Raw genomic sequence first — 17,753 nt, forward strand, 5'->3', positions numbered from 1 at the left:
AAGATGGTAGTATGAAGATATGCTGGTGGACTTGATGCCAAAAGAAATTCAGCACCTTCTGGGCAGTGGTTTGGGGGACTACCCAGTGACTTGGGAGCAGGAATCAACAAACTGACAACTGTCCAGACGGGTGTGAGCCTGTGTGGGGATTGGGTGTGGTATGGTGGCTAGGCGGGATTTGGTAGGGGTGGGTAGAGGATGGCAACTTGTTGGTAGAGGGGTAGGAAACCTAAGATCAGCAATCATGGGGTTGTGTGTTTATGATATGATTTACTGGGCGACATGGTGATGATTCTCAATATCTCTGACCCAAGTTCTCCCAATCCTAGGGGTGTGCTGCAGTGGCCTGATGGGAGAATGTACACCGGTGACTTCAGAAATGGTTTAGAGGATGGGTAAGTGTGAAAGACTGTAGAAATTCCTTTGATCTGAGTTCAACTGAGTTGGGTTAGGGATACGTGAAAATCACCTGGAGCTGCTCCTATTGACTGTGTAGTGCTTCCTGTTGGGTTATGTACACCCGAGGGATGTTGAACAGAGTGCTGGCCTCTGCTGCACCCCGCCAGAGGTGCCATTTTTGGATGAACTCCGTCACTGAGTCCTCTGGTCTGTGTGAAAGGTCCTATGGCAATTTGTAAAGAATAGCGAGGGAGCCTCCGAGGCTTCCTGGCCAACGTTTATGGAATGGATTATCTAGTTGTTCATTTCATTGCTGCCTGCTAGACCTTGCTTTGTGTGGATTGGCTGCCCTGTTTCCTACATTGCAGCCATCATCATAGTTTATTGGTGGTGAAGCACTTCAGGAGATCCCAGGATGTGAAAGGTGCTATCGCAATGTAACTTATTTTCCCTTATATTTATTGAGGCCCAAATAGGGCCCAGTACCAAGGAAGCTTGCTTCAAGTGTCTTTGTGAGAAAGCGGGGGGGGGGGGGGGGGGGGGGGGGGGGGGGCGCGGCATTGTGGACTTGTTCAGAGTGACAGCTGTCATTGAGCCGTGATAGACTGGTCTGGAGTAACATGGGTCTGTGATCCCTTGGTTTGAGGACTAACTCCTTGAAGTGAGTGAATGTGTGTGAATCATAGAATCTCTACAGTGCCATTCGGCACATCGAGTCTGCACTGACCCTCTGAAAGAGCACCCTACCCAGGCCCACTATCGCCGTAACATCACCTAACCGTTGGACACTAAGGGCAATTTAGCAAGGCTAAGCCACCTAACCAGCACATCTTTGGACTGTGGGAGGAAACCCACGCAGACATGGAGAACATGCAAATTCTGCACAGACAGTCACCCAATGCCGGAATTGAACCCGGGTGCCTGGCGCTGTGAGGCAGCAGTGCTAAACTGTGCCACCGTGCTGCCCCTTGATGTTAAACATTGTAATTTTGTCTTCACAGGTATGGAGAGTACATCATACCCAACAAAACTCTGAAGAAGAATGATCATTATCAGGGCCACTGGAAAGAAGGGAAGATGCACGGCCATGGCATCTACAAGTACGTCCCGGTCTCACGTCGGCTATCGGTTGGCCCTGGAGTATGGTTTGTCGGGTTAGGGATGGTGGCTTGGGTTCCTTTGGCTCTTGGTTATGTCGATTGGTTGGTTTCATGCCCGGGTCACCCTGATGGCCAGTTCCTTGGCAGTCTGTGATGTGTTGTTTGAATTTAGATACCCCCATCCCCTCCCCAGTTCAGTAATGCACTGATGGTGATTACACAGCACTGTCTCACCACTCCCAACCCACACTTGTTCTTGGGAGGTGGAGCAATGCAGCATTTATTGTCCACTTTCCCCCGTCGAGGACATCAGGCGCCACATACACAGTGTAGGCCAGGGGTGGGGATATCAGAAAACCGTTTCTCATACAAAGGCTGGCAGGAATTTGGGAATGTTTTGTGTGGATGTTGGGTTACTTGAAATTTCAAGATGCTGTTAGTAGCTATCCAAGGGCAAGGGGTGAAGATTGGTAAATAGAGTTGAGGTACAGATCAGAACAAACTGGAGGGGCTGAATGGTATCCTCGGGCTCCTGTGCTCCTCTGGATTGGAAAGAGAGACTTGCATTTCTGTAGCAACTCTCACGGATCACCGGATATCCAGCCAATGAAGTACTTTTAAAACATAGTCGTTGTTGTAAAGCAGGAAACATGGCAACCAAGTTACACCCAGCAAGATTGCACAAACGGCGCTTTGATAATGACTAGAGGATCTGTTTTTTGTGATGTTGATTGAGGGTTAAACATTGGTCAGGCCACCAGGGATCACTCCCCTGCTCTTCATCAAAATAATCCCATGGGATCTTTTACATCCACCTGAGAGAGATGAGGATTTTACGTCTTGTCCAAAGAACGGCACCTCTGATAGATACTCGCCCGGCCCCACGCTCGCCCGGCCCCGCTCTCACTCAGCCCCACACTCGCTCAGCTCCGCTGGAGTGTCAGCCTTGATTTTTATCCTCAAGCCCTGGAGTGGGACTTGAACCCAGACCCAGAACCTTATGAGGTGAGACTGCCACCAACTGAGCCAGGGCTAACAGGGCAGAGAAAACTCCTTACCCTGGGCCTGGACTGCACATTGCTGGATAGACAAATCAGGAAGAACAGAGGTTTCTAAATTCAAACAACACATCACAGACTGCCAAGGAACTGGCCATCAGGGCGACCCGGGCATGAAACCAACCAATCGGCATAACCAAGAGCCAAAGGAATTCAAGCCACCATCCCCAAGCCACCATCTTGGGTGCTGATTAATTCAATCTTTTAGTAAAGATCTTGCTGCAATAAACATTTATACCCAATGAAGAAAACAACCTGAAGGGGTTGCCACCCGATATCTGGTCACGTGTTGATGTTTCACCCAAGTGGTTGTGATTCAGTAAGACTGACTGACCTTCTCCCTTTCTGCCTGCACCACAGATATGCCACGGGTGAGGTGTACGAGGGCTGTTTTCAAGACAACATGCGCCATGGTCACGGTTTACTCCGTAGTGGAAAGCTGACATCATCCTGCCCCAGCATGTTCATCGGGCAGTGGGCACGGGACAGAAAAATGGGCTATGGTGTGTTTGACGATATCACAAGGTAATGCAGCATGGTGTGCAAGAAACAGCGGTTCAGGGCTTCCATGTTCATGCTTTGCTTGGGGCGTGCTTTGTTTAATTTGCGACTGGAGTTCTGAGCTGTAGCATTTCCTCTGTTGGGAAGTATTGTTGCGTGCAAAAGGATTCGCAGCCCCTTGTCATCGAGCAGTGCTTGAAAGTCCAAGTTGCATAACTCTGGAGAGAGCACATCTAAATGAAAGCTGGGGCCAGGTAGTGAATGGGAACTAAATGGAGAAAAGAAATCACTCCTTAATAACTGATCTGCCTTCCATTGAGTAGTCAGCCTGACTTGTTCATCGTTAATGCCCCAGGCCACTGCGTACCTGCCTTTCTCAAGTATGGGACACGAATCTTCCCCGAGCGATTAACTCTGTTCTGATCTTGGATCCTCTTGAACCCAGAGAGGTACTGCTTACCTGCGTCACCCAACCTTTCGCTAAATGCACCGCCCCTGTTGGTTTGAACAGATTGTGAAATTCCTTATTCAGAACCCATACCGATAATCGGGGGTGTGGAACTTCAAAAAGTTCCTTTTGCTATAATGCCTTTTACTGTTAAAAAACATGCCCAGGTGCTTCATTGATGTGACCAACCAAAAAAATGGATGCCAAGCCAAAGAGCGAGATATTCAAAAGGATGACATTGAGCTCAGTGAGACTCTGGGTGGACCCTGAAGGAACAGAGATCGGCTTTCGGAAGAGAATTCCAGAGTTTAAGGCCTAGACAGCTGAAAGCACAAGCACTGATGGGATTAATGAGGTGAAATTTCCCCTCAGATGCCTTGGTCTGTGGAATTCTTTCGCACAGAGCAGTGGAGACTGGGTCCATAGAATCCCAACAGTGCAAAAAGAGGCCATTCAGCCCATTTGAGTCTGCTCCACCCCTCTGAAAGAGCACCCTACCCAGGCCCACTCCCCTGCCCTATCCCCATAAACCCACCTAACCTGCACATCCTGGGACACACAGGGCAATTTAGCAGGGCCAATTCAACTAACTCCCCCATCTTTGGACTTCGGTCATTGACTACAAAGGAGTCGAGGGTTATATGAGGCAGACTGAAAAGTGGAGTTAGGACCTCATCCAGATCAAGCATGATATAGAATGGAGGAGCAGGATCAAAGGGTTCAATGGCCTCTTCCTGCTGTTAGGACGTCCTGGGCAAATGCGTGATCAATTCCAGCCCTACGTGCCCCAGAATCACAACACAATTGAATTAACCAATAATTCTTATACAAATTGCCAAAATCTTTGGCCCTTGGCTGCCCAATAGCTATAGGATTGTAAGTTAAAACACGACTGTTTATTTATAACGAGAATAAATATGAAATATGCAGTAAACACAGCTGCTTAACGACACGCTAATACCTGACTTTCTCTCTTTCCCCCCCCCCCCCTTAACTGCCCCACCCTCTCCACACACTCAGGACAGACAAATGTAAAGAGGTGGAAAGGGGTAAAAATAATAAGGATTAAGATCAAAAAGTAATTGTCCTTCAGACGATTTTTTTAGTGCACTTTCTTCAGAATATGAGTGCAGATTAAATGCATGGTCTGCAACTTGTAAAAAGATCCTCTTTACAGTATAGCAGTATATCTGGCAGCTTTTACAGGAGAGACCCCCTGGATTCACATCAGCCTTCTCTGCAGAGAGAGTTGGTTCCCTCAATGACCTTTTGGTGAGAATTTGTTGGTTATTTCTGGAGGAAAGAGAATGCGAAAAAGAGAGGTCTTCTCTCTTAGCTGCCAAAGTGAAACTGAAAAGCTCTTTAGGTCTCTGAACTATTTAGGTGGGAACAGGTCTAATCACAACCTGTTAACTGGGAAGAGCACTGCCTTTTAGGCTAATTCATTGGCCCCAACCAAATCGGTCAAACCAAGTCATCACTGTTGTCAGGCAATCTGCAAACACCAGGATAAACCGGCACACGCCTTTCTGGATTTTTCTGTTTGAATTAAAGGAGCGGGCCACTTTCCTTAAAGGCACATGACCATTAATCATCCATGGATCAAAAATGTAGTAGCAAAATTAAAAGAAAGAGTAAATAAGGGAATAATGGGAACAAGGATGGGGGATTCTTACAAAGCTCTTAAGTTCTATGTTCCAATTAGAACATGAAGATGAGAACTTTAAAATATAAGATGTTGGTGTATGAGGGGCCAGCAAGAATAGGTTAAATAAAAACAGGAAGTGCTGGAAATACTCAGCACCTGTAGAGAGGGGAACACAGTTAATGTCTTGAGTCCAATCTGACATTTGTTATGGGCCAGGGTTTCGAAAACTCCAAATTATATCATGGAGTTCACCTGACCTACAACTGTTTATGTTGATTTTGGTTAGGATGAGCAAAAGAGCCTGCCTTTCAACAGACTTCTTAGGTGCTTTAAATCAAAATGAACAAGCTTTATTCTAAGAATGTAGTTAACAGTTGTATAAACACACACAGCAAGAATTTTTATCAGCTACAAACATAAACACTCCACACAGCTACAGTAATGTATGTATAACTATTGAAAAAAAAAAAAAAAATTTAGAGCACCCAATTCATTATTTCAAATTAAGGGGCAATTTAGCCTGGCCAATCAACCTACCCTGCACATCTTTGGGTTGTGGGGCGAAACCCACGCAAACACGGGGAGAATGTGCAAACTCCACACCGACAGTGACCCAGGGCAGGGATTCGAACCCGGGTCCTCCGCGCCATAGGCAGCAGTGCGCCACGTGCCGCCCCTAGATACAGACTCGAAGCGTTAACTCTGTTTCTCTCTCCACAGATGCTGCTGAATGTTTCCAGCACTGTTTTTTCTTTCTGATCTCCAGCATTTGCAACATTTTGCTTTTAGTTTGGGGCTGATGGGTGAACAGGACTTGGGCTGAGCTAAGATACAGGCCACAGAGTTTTGGGTGAGCTGACTTTTATGGAAGCTGGCCAGGTGAGCTTTGTCTAAGTCTGGTCTTGAGGTGCCAAGAGCAACGGTGAAGGTTTTAGCAGCAGATGGACTGCAAGAGGGATGGAGGAAGCACTGAGGGTGGCAAGGGTGCAGGCTATGCTCTGGATGGGGACTTCAATGTCCATCACCAAGAGGGGCTTGGTAGTACCACCACAGACCGAGCTGGACGGGTCCTAAAGGACATAGCTGCTAGACTGGGGCTGCAGCAGGTGATGAGGGAACCAACAAGAGGGAAAAATATACTTGACCTCATCCTCACCAATCTACCTGCTGCAGATGCATCAGTCCATGACAGTATCAAGAGGAGTGACCACCGCACAGACCTTGTGGAGATCCATCATCACATTGAGGATACCCTCCATCGTGTTGTGTGGCACTACCACTGTGCTAAATGGATAGACTTCGAACAGATCTCGCAACTCAAGACTGGGCAGCCATGAGGCACTGATGGCCATCAGCAGTAGCAGCATTGTATTTTTTTTTCCAATTAAGGAGCAATTTTAGTGTGGCCAATCCACCTACAATGCACATCTTTGGGTTATGGGGGTAAAACGGGGAGAATGTGCAAACTCCACACAGACAGGGAGCCGAGGTCGAACCTGAGTCTTCGGCGCCGTAGGCAGTAGTGCTAACCACTGTGCGTCCGTGCCGCCCAACACAGAATTGTATTCAACCACCATCTGCAACCTCATGGCCCGGCACATCCTCCACTCTACAATTACCACCAAGCCAGGGGATCAACTATGGTTCGATGAAGACTGCAGGAGAGCATGCCAGGCGCAACAGCAGGCATACGGAGGTGTCATCCTGGTGAAGTTACAACACAGGACTACTTGTGTGCCAAACAGAATAAGCAGCAAGTAATAGACAGAGCTAAGCAATTGCACAACAAACGCATCAGATCTAAGCTCTGTAGTCGTCTGTCACATCTAGCCGTGAATGGTGGTGGACAATTAAACAACTCACTGGAGGAGGAGGCTCCACAAATATCCCCCATCCTTAATGATGGAGGTGCCCAGCACATATGTGCAAAAGAAAAGGCTGAGGCATTCGCAACAATCTTCAGCCAGAAGTGCCGAGTGGATGATCCATCTCGGTCTCTTCCAGAAGTCCCCGGCAGCACGGTAGCCTTGTGGATAGCACAATTGCTTCACAGCTCCAGGGTCCCAGGTTCAATTCCAGCTTGGGTCACTGTCTGTGCGGAGTCTGCACATCCTCCCCGTGTGTGCGTGGGTTTCCTCCGGGTGCTCCGGTTTCCTCCCACAGTCCAAAGATGTGCGGGTTAGGTGGATTGGCCATGATAAATTGCCCTTAGTGTTGGGTGGGGTTACTGGGTTATGGGGATGGGGTGGCGGTGTTGGCCTTGGGTGGGGTGCTCTTTCCAAGAGCTGGTGCAGACTCGATGGGCCGAATGGCCTCCTTCTGCACTGTAAATTCTATGAAATCACAGATGTAAGTCTTCAGCCAATACGATTCACTCCACATTATCAAGAAATGACTGAAGACACTGGATACTGCAAAGGCTATGGGCCCTGACAATATTTTAGCAATAGTTCTGAAGATTCGTGCTCCAGAACTTGCCGCACCCCCTAACCAAGCTGTTCCAGTACAGCTACAGCACTGGCATTACCCGGCAATGTGGAAAATTGCCCAGGTGTACAGTACACCAGAAACAGGACAAATCCAACCCAGCCAATTACAGCCCTATCAATCTACTCTCCATCATCAGCAAAGTGATGGAAGGCGTCATCAACAGTGCTATCAAGCGGCACTCACTCAGCAATAACCTGCTCACAGATGTTCAGTTTGGATTCCATCAGGGTCACTCAGCTCCTGACCTCATTACAGCCTTGGTTCAAACATGGACAAAAGAGCTGAATGCCAGAGTTGAGGTGAGAGTGACTGCCCTGACATCAAGGCAGCATTTGACGGCGTATGGCATCAAGGAGCCCTAACTAAACTGGACTCGATGGGAATCAGGAACATCTTCCGTTGGTTGGAGTCATGCCTGACACAAAGGAAGATGGTTGTGGTGGTTGGAGGTCAATCACCTCCGCTCCAGGACATCACTGCAGGAGTTGGTCCCAGGTAGTGTCCTAGGCCCAACCATCTTCAACAATGATGTCCCCTCCATCATAAGGTCAGAGGTGGGGATATTCAGCACCATTTGTGACTCCTCAGACAATGAAGCAGTCCATGTCCAAATGCAGCAAGACCTGGACAATATCCAGGCTTGGGCTGACAAATGACAAGTTACATTCGAGCCACACAAGTGCTAGGTAATGACCATCTCCTACAAGAGAGGATCTAACCACCGCCCTTGACATTCAATGGCATTACCATTCCTGAAACCCCCACAATCAACGTCCTGGGTGTTGCCATTGATCAGAAGCTGAATTGGACTAGCCACGTTAATACTGTGGCTACCAGGTCAGGTCAAAAGCTAGGAATCCTGCGGCGGGTAACTCATCACCTGACCCCCAAAGCCTGTCCACCATCTACAAGGCATAAGTCAGGAGTGCAATGGAATACACTCCACTTCCTGGATGAGTGCAGCTCCAACAACACTCAAGAAGCTTAACACCTCTTGCACAAACATTCAAACCCTCCACCACCGATGAACAGTGGCAGCCGTGTATATCATCTACAAGATGCACTGCAGTAACTCACCAAGGTTCCTTCGACAGCACCTTTCAAACCCACGACCACTATCATCTAGAAGGACAAGAGTAGCAGAAAACTGGGAATCCCACCACCTGGAGGTTCCCCTCCAATTCACTCACCACCCTGACTTGGAAATATATCGCCGCTCCTTCACTGTCGCTGGGGCAACATCCTGGAACTCCCTCCCTAACACCACCGTTGGTGTACCTATACTTCGTGGACTACCGCGGTTCAAGAAGGCAACTCACCACCACCTTCTGAAGGGCAACTAGGGATGGGCAATAAATGCTGGCCTAACCAGTGATGCCCACATCCCGTAAAATGAATTTAAACATTTTTAAAAAGAAATAAAATATTGTGAAGTTGCATGTAGGGGAGTCCAGATGATGGGGAAGATACAGAGCCGGAAGCTTAACACTGAGTCACGGTTGCGAGCTGCCTAATCCAGCCTCAACCCAGTGGTCACTGAGAGAAATTGGAGCCAGCGTCTCGGGGAACACAGCTTGTGTTCGTAACTGAATATATGATGTGGTCTTTGCAGTATTTCATTGGAGAAAGTCTCTGCTCACCCACCACTGGATGTTGGACCAACAATCTGATTGCCCAGAGGCAGTGGAGGAGCCAAGAAACGCGGTGAAGAGGTCGAGCTAGATGTCTTCATTGTGCATATGTGTCCTGACACCATGTCTGTGGATGTCACCAAGGGCCACTTTGCAGAGGAACAGCGATCAAGGATCTATCCTTCGGAGATCCCAGAGGTTATAGTGTGATGAATGTAGAAATAGCCGATATTATAGCTATTTGGTGCAATAAGGGTTAAAAACCTGGGTTTGTGTGTGTGGGTGTGTGAGACTGCTACAGTCATGTTTTTAAAATAATCTTGGTTTGAAAGGTTTGGAACCAAGAGTGCAATTAAACCATCGTAAAAACCTTGGGTTAATGCAATGTTTTGATTAAGGGGATTTATTGTGGAGTTAAGTAGATTTCAGCTTGGTAAAGTGATGTCATTGCTGGATGGAGCCACGGCATCAGGCATTTTGAGAAAACAGGTCAGTGCAGTTCTGATCTGAATGAATTTGTGCCCAGAAGTCAAACCATTTGCTCTCTCTGCAGTTCAGTTAAAAGAGATTAACAGTCTTTAAAGCAGTGCAGATTTGTCTGAGAACCAGGGGAGCTGAAACAATCTGAGAAGCATCTTCTGAAAACATACAGCGAGAATTACTGCATGGGTCTGACAGGAGTCAGATCTTTTCTTTAAAGCAGTATCAAGAGATCTCCCTTTCTCAGAGAACATCTCTGTAAAACAAGTATTCCGATGTGCTATTGGTAGTTAAAGTGGATTGAGAGCTGAGATGGCTTTTTTCTTGTTGTTTAAGTGGGAATAGAGATGGCAGTTAAGGGTATTGTATTCACTGTATTGAGCAGTTATATTTGAGGGTAATTGTAAATTATTTTCTGGTGTAATGTTAAAGATATTTTAATATTGTGTGAGTAATAAAATGTCACATACCTATTTCTTTGTGCAATCACTCCTGGAGCGAAGTATCCTTTTCTTACAGTCTTAAAAAATTAAAATAAAATATTGGGGTTTCTGCCCAGTATCCTAACAGCTATTGGGGTCTGGTGTGGGATTGTAATGCAGTGCAGGAGTGAGAAGGGAAATGTAAAGACATTTACTCAAAAGTGGTCCATGAGCTACGTGTGTCCGGTCACTTTTTCAATTGCGAGTGGTTCAATTTAAAAGTAATCCAGCCAAAAAGCTTTATTCTTAAACAAGATAAAGGTTCATTAATTACAAAACTACTGCTGAAAGTTACTTGGGTAAACGTGATAAAAGTTATTAACTAAAATGGGGATGAGGAGGAATTTCTTCAATGAGGATAGTGACTGTGTGGGATTCTTTACTGCAGAGGGCTGGAGAGGCTGAGTCATTGAGTCTATTCAAGGCTGAGATAGACACTTTTGTAATCAGTAAGGTTTGGGGGCTAAGGTTTTTGGAAGAAAGTTTCCTATCCCTCACCGATTCTGTGGTTAGGACACTTGCAGATTGCCTGGACTCTTTCAGCAGAACAGCTGTTGATTTCATAATGCCTTCCTCTTTGTCCTCACTTGGCAAGAACCCTCTCTGATGTTGTGTCTCAGAATTCTTCCTGGGATTCTGTACTTGTTTCCCAAAATGGCATCTTACAGCCACCTTTAGACAGCTTTAAAAAAAACGCACAAAAATGGCTGCTATGTTAATTTGCAAGGAGTCAGTGTTTCACCAGGCAAAGAAGTAAGTATGCTGTGGTCCTTTGAAGTCCCTACCTTTCCCCTCGGAAATCGAAAGGATTTTTCTTACTTTTAGAAGATTCAATGGACATCCCTGGAGGAGGCTTTTACATTTTAATGTCACTTGCCGCTGTACAGATGAGTATTGACAAAGTTTGAACAAGCACAGAAAGGTGCCAGTTTGTCTGGTTTATATCTCTATTTTGGAAAAAAGTTTTTTTCAAAGTGGGACCCCATTTTAATGCCTCAGACTTTGTGATCCCAGAATGAAAATTTAGGTCATGCAAGAGTTGGGTGGAAGAGGGTAGAGGTTTCAATTGTTATGGGGTTAAGGCTTCAATTGTTAAGTGGGATGAAGAGGAAAATTGAGCAGGAAAGATCTTTAGTTATTTACTGGGGAGGGTGGGGAAACAGGAGATGACCCTAGGGGTGGGTGGAGTTGAAGAAAAAGTAGGAATTCCCCAAAAGAAAACAAGCCCCCTGCGTATTCAAAGACCTTTTTGTTTTTGCAGCAGCAGCAATCGGGGCTCAGCAGTCCAGTTGGCCACACCCACCAAAAAAACCCATAAGCATTTAAAATGGGCTTGCAGCTGCCCGGAATCAGTCCAAGGTGCATAGCAGCAATTGCTGCCTTGGAGCACCTCGAGACCCCACAGGTCTGCTGTAATTTAAACTCGGAGGCCAAGGGGCCACCCGACTAAGTCAATTTAATGGTAAAGTTAGGACTAACAGCAGTGCTTTTCTGCACTTGGGGGACATGGGAGGTTCTGTTGAATAAGAACCATGGAGACACAGACTGTGCTCCCGTTTAGATAATTGCTGAGGAAACTGTGGGACAGTGGGCTCTTTCTGGATGGGTGAATTGAGATGGGTTAATGGAGTGACTGTCCAGCTTACTCGTCTCCCAGACCTATTGCCCTTCCATTGGCCACACATGGGCAGTGACATGATTCTTACAGTCAGCCATTTGGCAGCTAGCATTCTATTGTCTGTGAATACGTTATCTTACAACATAAGAAAATATCGTAGGTTTACACTTTACAGGGATGGGGTTCTTATTTTACTGTATTCCATGAGCAATGGATATTTTGGTTATCGGAAAGAAGGAAAAATAGACTTACACATATACTGCCTTTCTTATACCCCGCCTGTCGGGGCGGAGCTACATACAAAACAGCCAATGGTTAACTCCTAGGTTTAACCAATGGTCTTCAGCCTCTCGGGTACTGCAATACCTGATAATACCACATTCACCCCCTGTTAAAAAAGAGTCCGGCGGGGGTGGTGGCCAGTGGTTACAATTGCATTTAACATGGTATGATAAGATATGGCGGTACCGTGATACCTCCTTACAGGGTTGTAGAGAATATTTACAATCGTGGAAGATATATACATTCAGTGTTTATTTACAGTTACAGATCGGTTATACTGAGGCAATCAGTCGGTCGGGTGGCCTGGTTGTCCTCCTGGATCGTCTGGGCCTCGGTAGTGATTCTGGTGGGGGTCTGGGCGTCTGCGACTCCGGGAGTGTGGCTTCGGCCTCCATGGGGGCGTCGGTGGGTGGGATGGCCTAGGCAGGGGCGGCGGGAGGACTGACCCTCCTGTGAGGTGCTGTGGAAGGGGGGGGGGCGTTGGTGGTGGTGGTTCGGGTGCGCGTGGGATTCCGGTGGGCGCCAGGTCCCGTAGGGAGACCGTATCTTGCCGGCCGTCAGGGAACGCCACGTAGGTGTACTGGGGGTTAGCGTGCAGCAGGTGGACCCTCTCGACCAACGGGTCCGACTTGTGCACCCGCACGTGTTTTCGGAGCAGGATGGGTCCGGGTGTTGCTAGCCAAGTCGGGAGTGAGGTCACGGAGGAGGACTTCCTGGGGACAACAAGGAGACGTTAGTGAGGTGGCTGGTTGGTGGTTGTACAGAGCAGTGACCGCATGGCGTGGAGGGCCTCCGGGAGGACTTCTTGCCAGCGGGAGACTGGGAGGGCCCTGGAACGTAGGGCCAGGAGCACGGTCTTCCAGACCGTTCCGTTCTCCCTCTCTACCTGCCCATTTCCCTGGGGGTTGTAAATGGTCGTCCTGCTTGAGGCGATTCCCCTGTTGAGCAGGAATTGACATAGTTCGTCGCTCATAAAGGAGGACCCCCTATCACTGTGTATGTACGCGGGGAAACCAAACAGTGTAAAGATACCCTGGAGGGCCTTGATGATGGTGGTTGTGGTCATGTCTGGGCAGGGGATGGCGAATGGGAACCGGGAGTACTCGTCAATCACATTCAGGAAGTACGTGTTGCGGTCGGTGGAGGGGAGGCGGCCTTTGAAGTCCATGCTGAGATGTTCAAAGGGACTTTATCAGGTGCGCCCTCTCTGGCCGGTAGAAGTGCGGTTTGCACTCCGCGCAGATTTGGCAGTCCCTGGTGGCTGTCCTGACCTCCTCGATGGGGTAGGGCAGGTTGCGGGTCTTAATAAAGTGGAAGAAGCGAGTGACCCCCGGGTGGCAGAGGTCCTCGTGGAGTGCTCGGAGGCGGTCCATTTGTGCGGTGGCACATGTGCCGCGGGACAGGGCATCAGGCAGCTTGTTTAGCTTCCCGGGACGATACAAGATCTCGTAGTTATAGGTGAAGAGTTCTATCCTCCACCGCAAGATCTTGTCGTTTTTTATCTTGCCCCGCTGTGCAATATCAAACATGAACGCCACCGACCGTTGGTCCGTGAGGAGAGTGAATCTCCTGCCGGCCAGGTAATGCTTCCAATGTCGCACAGCCTCTACTATGGCTTGTGCCTCTTTCGACTGAGGAATGGCGAATTTCGGAACCATGGGTGGTACGGGAGAAGAAGGCCACGGGTGTGCCCGCTTGGTTGAGGGTGGCGGCCAGAGCTACGTCGGACGCGTCGCTCTCGACCTGGAAGGGGAGGGACTCGTCGATGGCGCGCATCGTGGCCTTTGCAATGTCTGCTTTGATGCGTCTGAAGGCCTTTCGGGCCTCCATCGACAGGGGGAAGATTGTGGACTGGATTAGGGGACGGGCTTTGTCTGCGTAGTTAGGGACCCACTGGGCGTAATAACTGAAAAGCCTGAGGCAGCGCTTCAGGGCCTTGGGGCAGTGAGGGAGGGGGAGCTCCATGAGGGGGCGCATGCGTTCAGGGTCGGGGCCCATAACTCCATCTCGCACTACGTAGCCGAGAATGGCTAGACGGTCGGTGCTAAATACGCATTTATCCTTCTTATACGTTAAGTTAAGGATTTTTGCGGTCTGGGGAAATTTTCGGAGGTTAGTGTCGTGGTCCTGCTGGCCGTGGCCGCAGATGGTGACGTTATCAAGATACGGAAACGTTGCACACAAGCCGTACTGGTCAACCATTCAGTCCATCTCGCGTTGGAAGACCGAGACCCCGTTAGTGACACCAAAGGGAACCCTTAAAAAATGATAGAGCTGCTCATCTGCTTCGAAGGCAGTGTATTTGCGGTCACTAGTACGGAGGGGTAGTTGATGGTAGGCGGACTTGAGATCCACCATGGAGAAGACCTTATAATGTGCGATCCTGTTTACCAGGTCGGATATGCGGGGGAGAGGGTACGCGTCCAACTGCGTAAACCTGTTGATGGTCTGACTGTAGTCAATGACCATCTTATGTTTCTCCCCGGTCTTTACCACCACTACTTGAGCTCTCCAGGGACTGTTGCTAGCTTGAATGACCCTTTCCCTCAGTAGCCTTTGGACCTCTGACCTAATGAAGGTCCGGTCCTGGGCACTGTAGCGTCTGCTCCTGGTGGCGACGGGTTTGCAATCCGGGGTGAGGTTCGCAAACAGGGAAGGCGGGTCGACCTTAAGGATCGCGAGGTCACAGACAGTAAGGGGGGGTATAGGGCCGCCGAATTTGACGGTCAGACTTTGCAAGTTACATTGGAAATCCAACCCCAGGAGTGTAGCTGCGCAGAGGTGCGGCAGGACATTAAGGCGGAAATTGTTGAATTTCCTGCCTTGGACCATGAGGTTTGCTAGGCAGAACCCCTTTATCTCCACTGAGTGTGAACCGGAGGCCAGGGAGATTCTTTGGTTTACAGGGTGGGTAACAAGTGAACAGCGCCTTACCATGTCGGGGTGTATAAAGCTCTCCGTGCTCCCAGAGTCGATCAGGCAGGACGTCTCGTGGCCATTGATGAAGACCGTCGACACGGGGAAAGTCTGTGGGGCTGCCGCTGCGGGATGCCACGCTGCCAAGGGGGCCACCGCGCGGTCGGGCACATAGGATTGCGCGTTTCTGGAGACAACGTCCATGGACCCTGCCAGGGCCCGTGCCTCTAAGTCCCAGGGTGTCTTTTTCTAAGAGTCTTTGACGGATCTCTGAGGAGCTCATACCTGCTACGAAGGCATCCCGGATTAGGAGTTCCATGTGCTCGCTCCCCGAAACTTGCGGGCAGCCACAGTTTCTGCCCAGCACCAGTAGCGCGCGGTAGAACTCCTCCAACGATTCCCAGGGGCTTTGCCATCTTGTTGCAAGCAGGTGATGTGCGTAGACCTGATTTACAGGGTGGATATAATGTCCTTTTAACAGTTCGATCTCTGCATCAAAGTCCTCCGCCTCCTCGATGAGGGTGTAGATCCCAGGGCTTACCCTTGAGTGCAGGAGATGCAGTTTCTGCTCCCCCGAGGGTGTGCCTCCGGCCGTCTCGAGGTAGCCTTTAAAGCATGCCAGCCAGTGCTTGAAGATCGCCGCCGAGTTCTTCGCGTGGGGGCTGAGTTGCAGACACTCCGGCTTGATTCAGAGATCCATCCTTTCGGCTAAGTAGTAGTCTATTAAATTGATGCACGTTCAATTACTATTAAAACGAGGTAGTAACATAGCTGAAGGCTTTAATAGACTAGAACTGCTCCCCAGCAGCTTCGGTACAGAATGAGGGCTGCTGGGACGGCACCGGTTCTTATACCCCGCCTGTCAGGGCGGAGCTAAATACAAAACAGCCAATGGTAAACTCCTAGGTTTAACCAATGGTCTTCAGCCTCTCTGGTACTGCAATACCTGATAATACCACAGAAGTATAATCACAAAAGTAATTAATTATTTGAGAAGGGCGGGGGCAGCACGGTGATGCAGTGGTTAGCACTGCTGCCTCACGGTGCTGAGGACCCGGGTTCGATCCCGGCCCCGTGTCACTGTCCGTGTGGCGTTTGCACATTCTCCCGTGTTTGCATGGGTCTCATCCGCTCAACCCAAAGATGTGTAGGGTAGGTGGATTGGCCGCTCTAAATTGCAACTTAAATGGAAGCAAAAGCATTGAGTACTCTAAATTTATTTTAAAACATTATTTGAGGAGGGTACAAATGAAAAGGACTTAAATTGCAGTTGTCGGCAGAAGCTGCTTTGGAGAACCTGGACACTGAACTCAGTGCCAGCCATACCAGTGATCAACTATCTCCAAAGTTTACCTAAATACCTGGAGATTGAAAACAAGAGCTTGTCTTTATATTTGTGCCTTTCGTAGAATCGTATAGTGAGGGAGGCCATTCAGCCCATCAGGTCTGTGTCGGCTCTTTGAAAAAGCAATTGAACACACTCTTCCCCATATTCCTGCTGTATTTTTTTCCTTTGAGTATTTATACAATTTCACTTTGAAGACCCACTATACTGAATGTGTTTTCATCCCGCTATCGGGCAGTGTGTGGCAGCTACATGTCAGGCACAATTCAGAATATTCTAAAGCACTTCGACTACACTTAAAGTATTTAATTGGTGACACTGTTCTGAAGTAGAAACTGCAGTTGTTACACAGCAAAGTCCCATGCAAAGCAATGAGCGAATGACCAGATAATCTGTTTGAGTGAAGTTGGTTGACCGATAAATGCTGCCCAGCACACACACTCCTCCTGTTCTGCATTGAATAGCACCGTGGGATTGATTACAGTGAGCTGAGATGGCGGGCAAGGCCTCACTTAAACATGACAGCTGTTTCGGCGACATTTCACAGTCGCTGCCTTGAGGTGGTTCACAGGCGAGAAAGTTGATGGCGTCCTCACTGTGCCCATTTCCGAAGGACTCCTTGGGTTTTGAGCCCCAAATAGGCACCCTGCTGTTTGCCATCAGGGGTCCGGGCTCCACTCGGGGCAATTTACTGCCGGACAGCCTCGTGATCAGCAGATGTCCTGTTCTCCACTGCCACCACCACCCTCCCCAGCTGCAGTGGGTGGAGGCCGTCAAGGACCTTAATCGGCCTCTGGGGAAGAAGGCGCACACCCCAACCCTTCCCATCCTGGACTGAAATCAGGGCGGGGTGAGCCGCGAAGGCGACCAGGCCTCCACTCTGCAACACTCCCTCAGTCCTGCACTTTGGAGTGGGACTTGGATCCTGGACATTAAAGATGCAAATTGATACAAGGCTAGAGACTCGTCTCTGAGGAGTGCGTGATCAGAGAGTGTTTACACTGGGTAGTTGTGTTATATTGTTTTTTTAAAAATATATATTTTATTCAAATTTTTCAGCCAAACAAAACAATGCAAAGGTTTTCCTTTTTACAACAATAAAACAATATAAATAACAGTGGCCGTTTTAACAAATAAATAAATAATATATAAACTAAATGGCAACTGCCATAACAAAAATAATAACTCTCCAAAAATAAAATCAAACAACCCATTATACATAACCTAGTACAAATATCTATCCAAAAACACCCCTGAGGCCCCCCCCCTCTCCCCCCTGGGTTGCTGCTGTTACCTTCCCATTTCCTTTATCATTCTGCGAGGTAGTCAATGAACGGTTGCCACCGCCTGGTGAA

The 17,753-nt window shown here is 48.5% G+C and overlaps 1 protein-coding gene across 1 annotated transcript in view; it reads left to right on the plus strand.

Moving 5' to 3' along the window:
* Positions 1-17,753, plus strand: part of als2b (alsin Rho guanine nucleotide exchange factor ALS2 b) — a 296,702-nt gene that overhangs the window by 209,437 nt on the left and 69,512 nt on the right. The window contains 3 exon segments of the mRNA XM_072481260.1: positions 330-395; positions 1,401-1,499; positions 2,918-3,082. Of these exon segments, the coding sequence (XP_072337361.1) occupies positions 330-395; positions 1,401-1,499; positions 2,918-3,082 (330 nt within the window).

This window comes from Scyliorhinus torazame, chromosome 2 (assembly GCF_047496885.1).
Source record: "Scyliorhinus torazame isolate Kashiwa2021f chromosome 2, sScyTor2.1, whole genome shotgun sequence".
NCBI classification, from domain to species: Eukaryota; Metazoa; Chordata; class Chondrichthyes; order Carcharhiniformes; family Scyliorhinidae; genus Scyliorhinus; species Scyliorhinus torazame.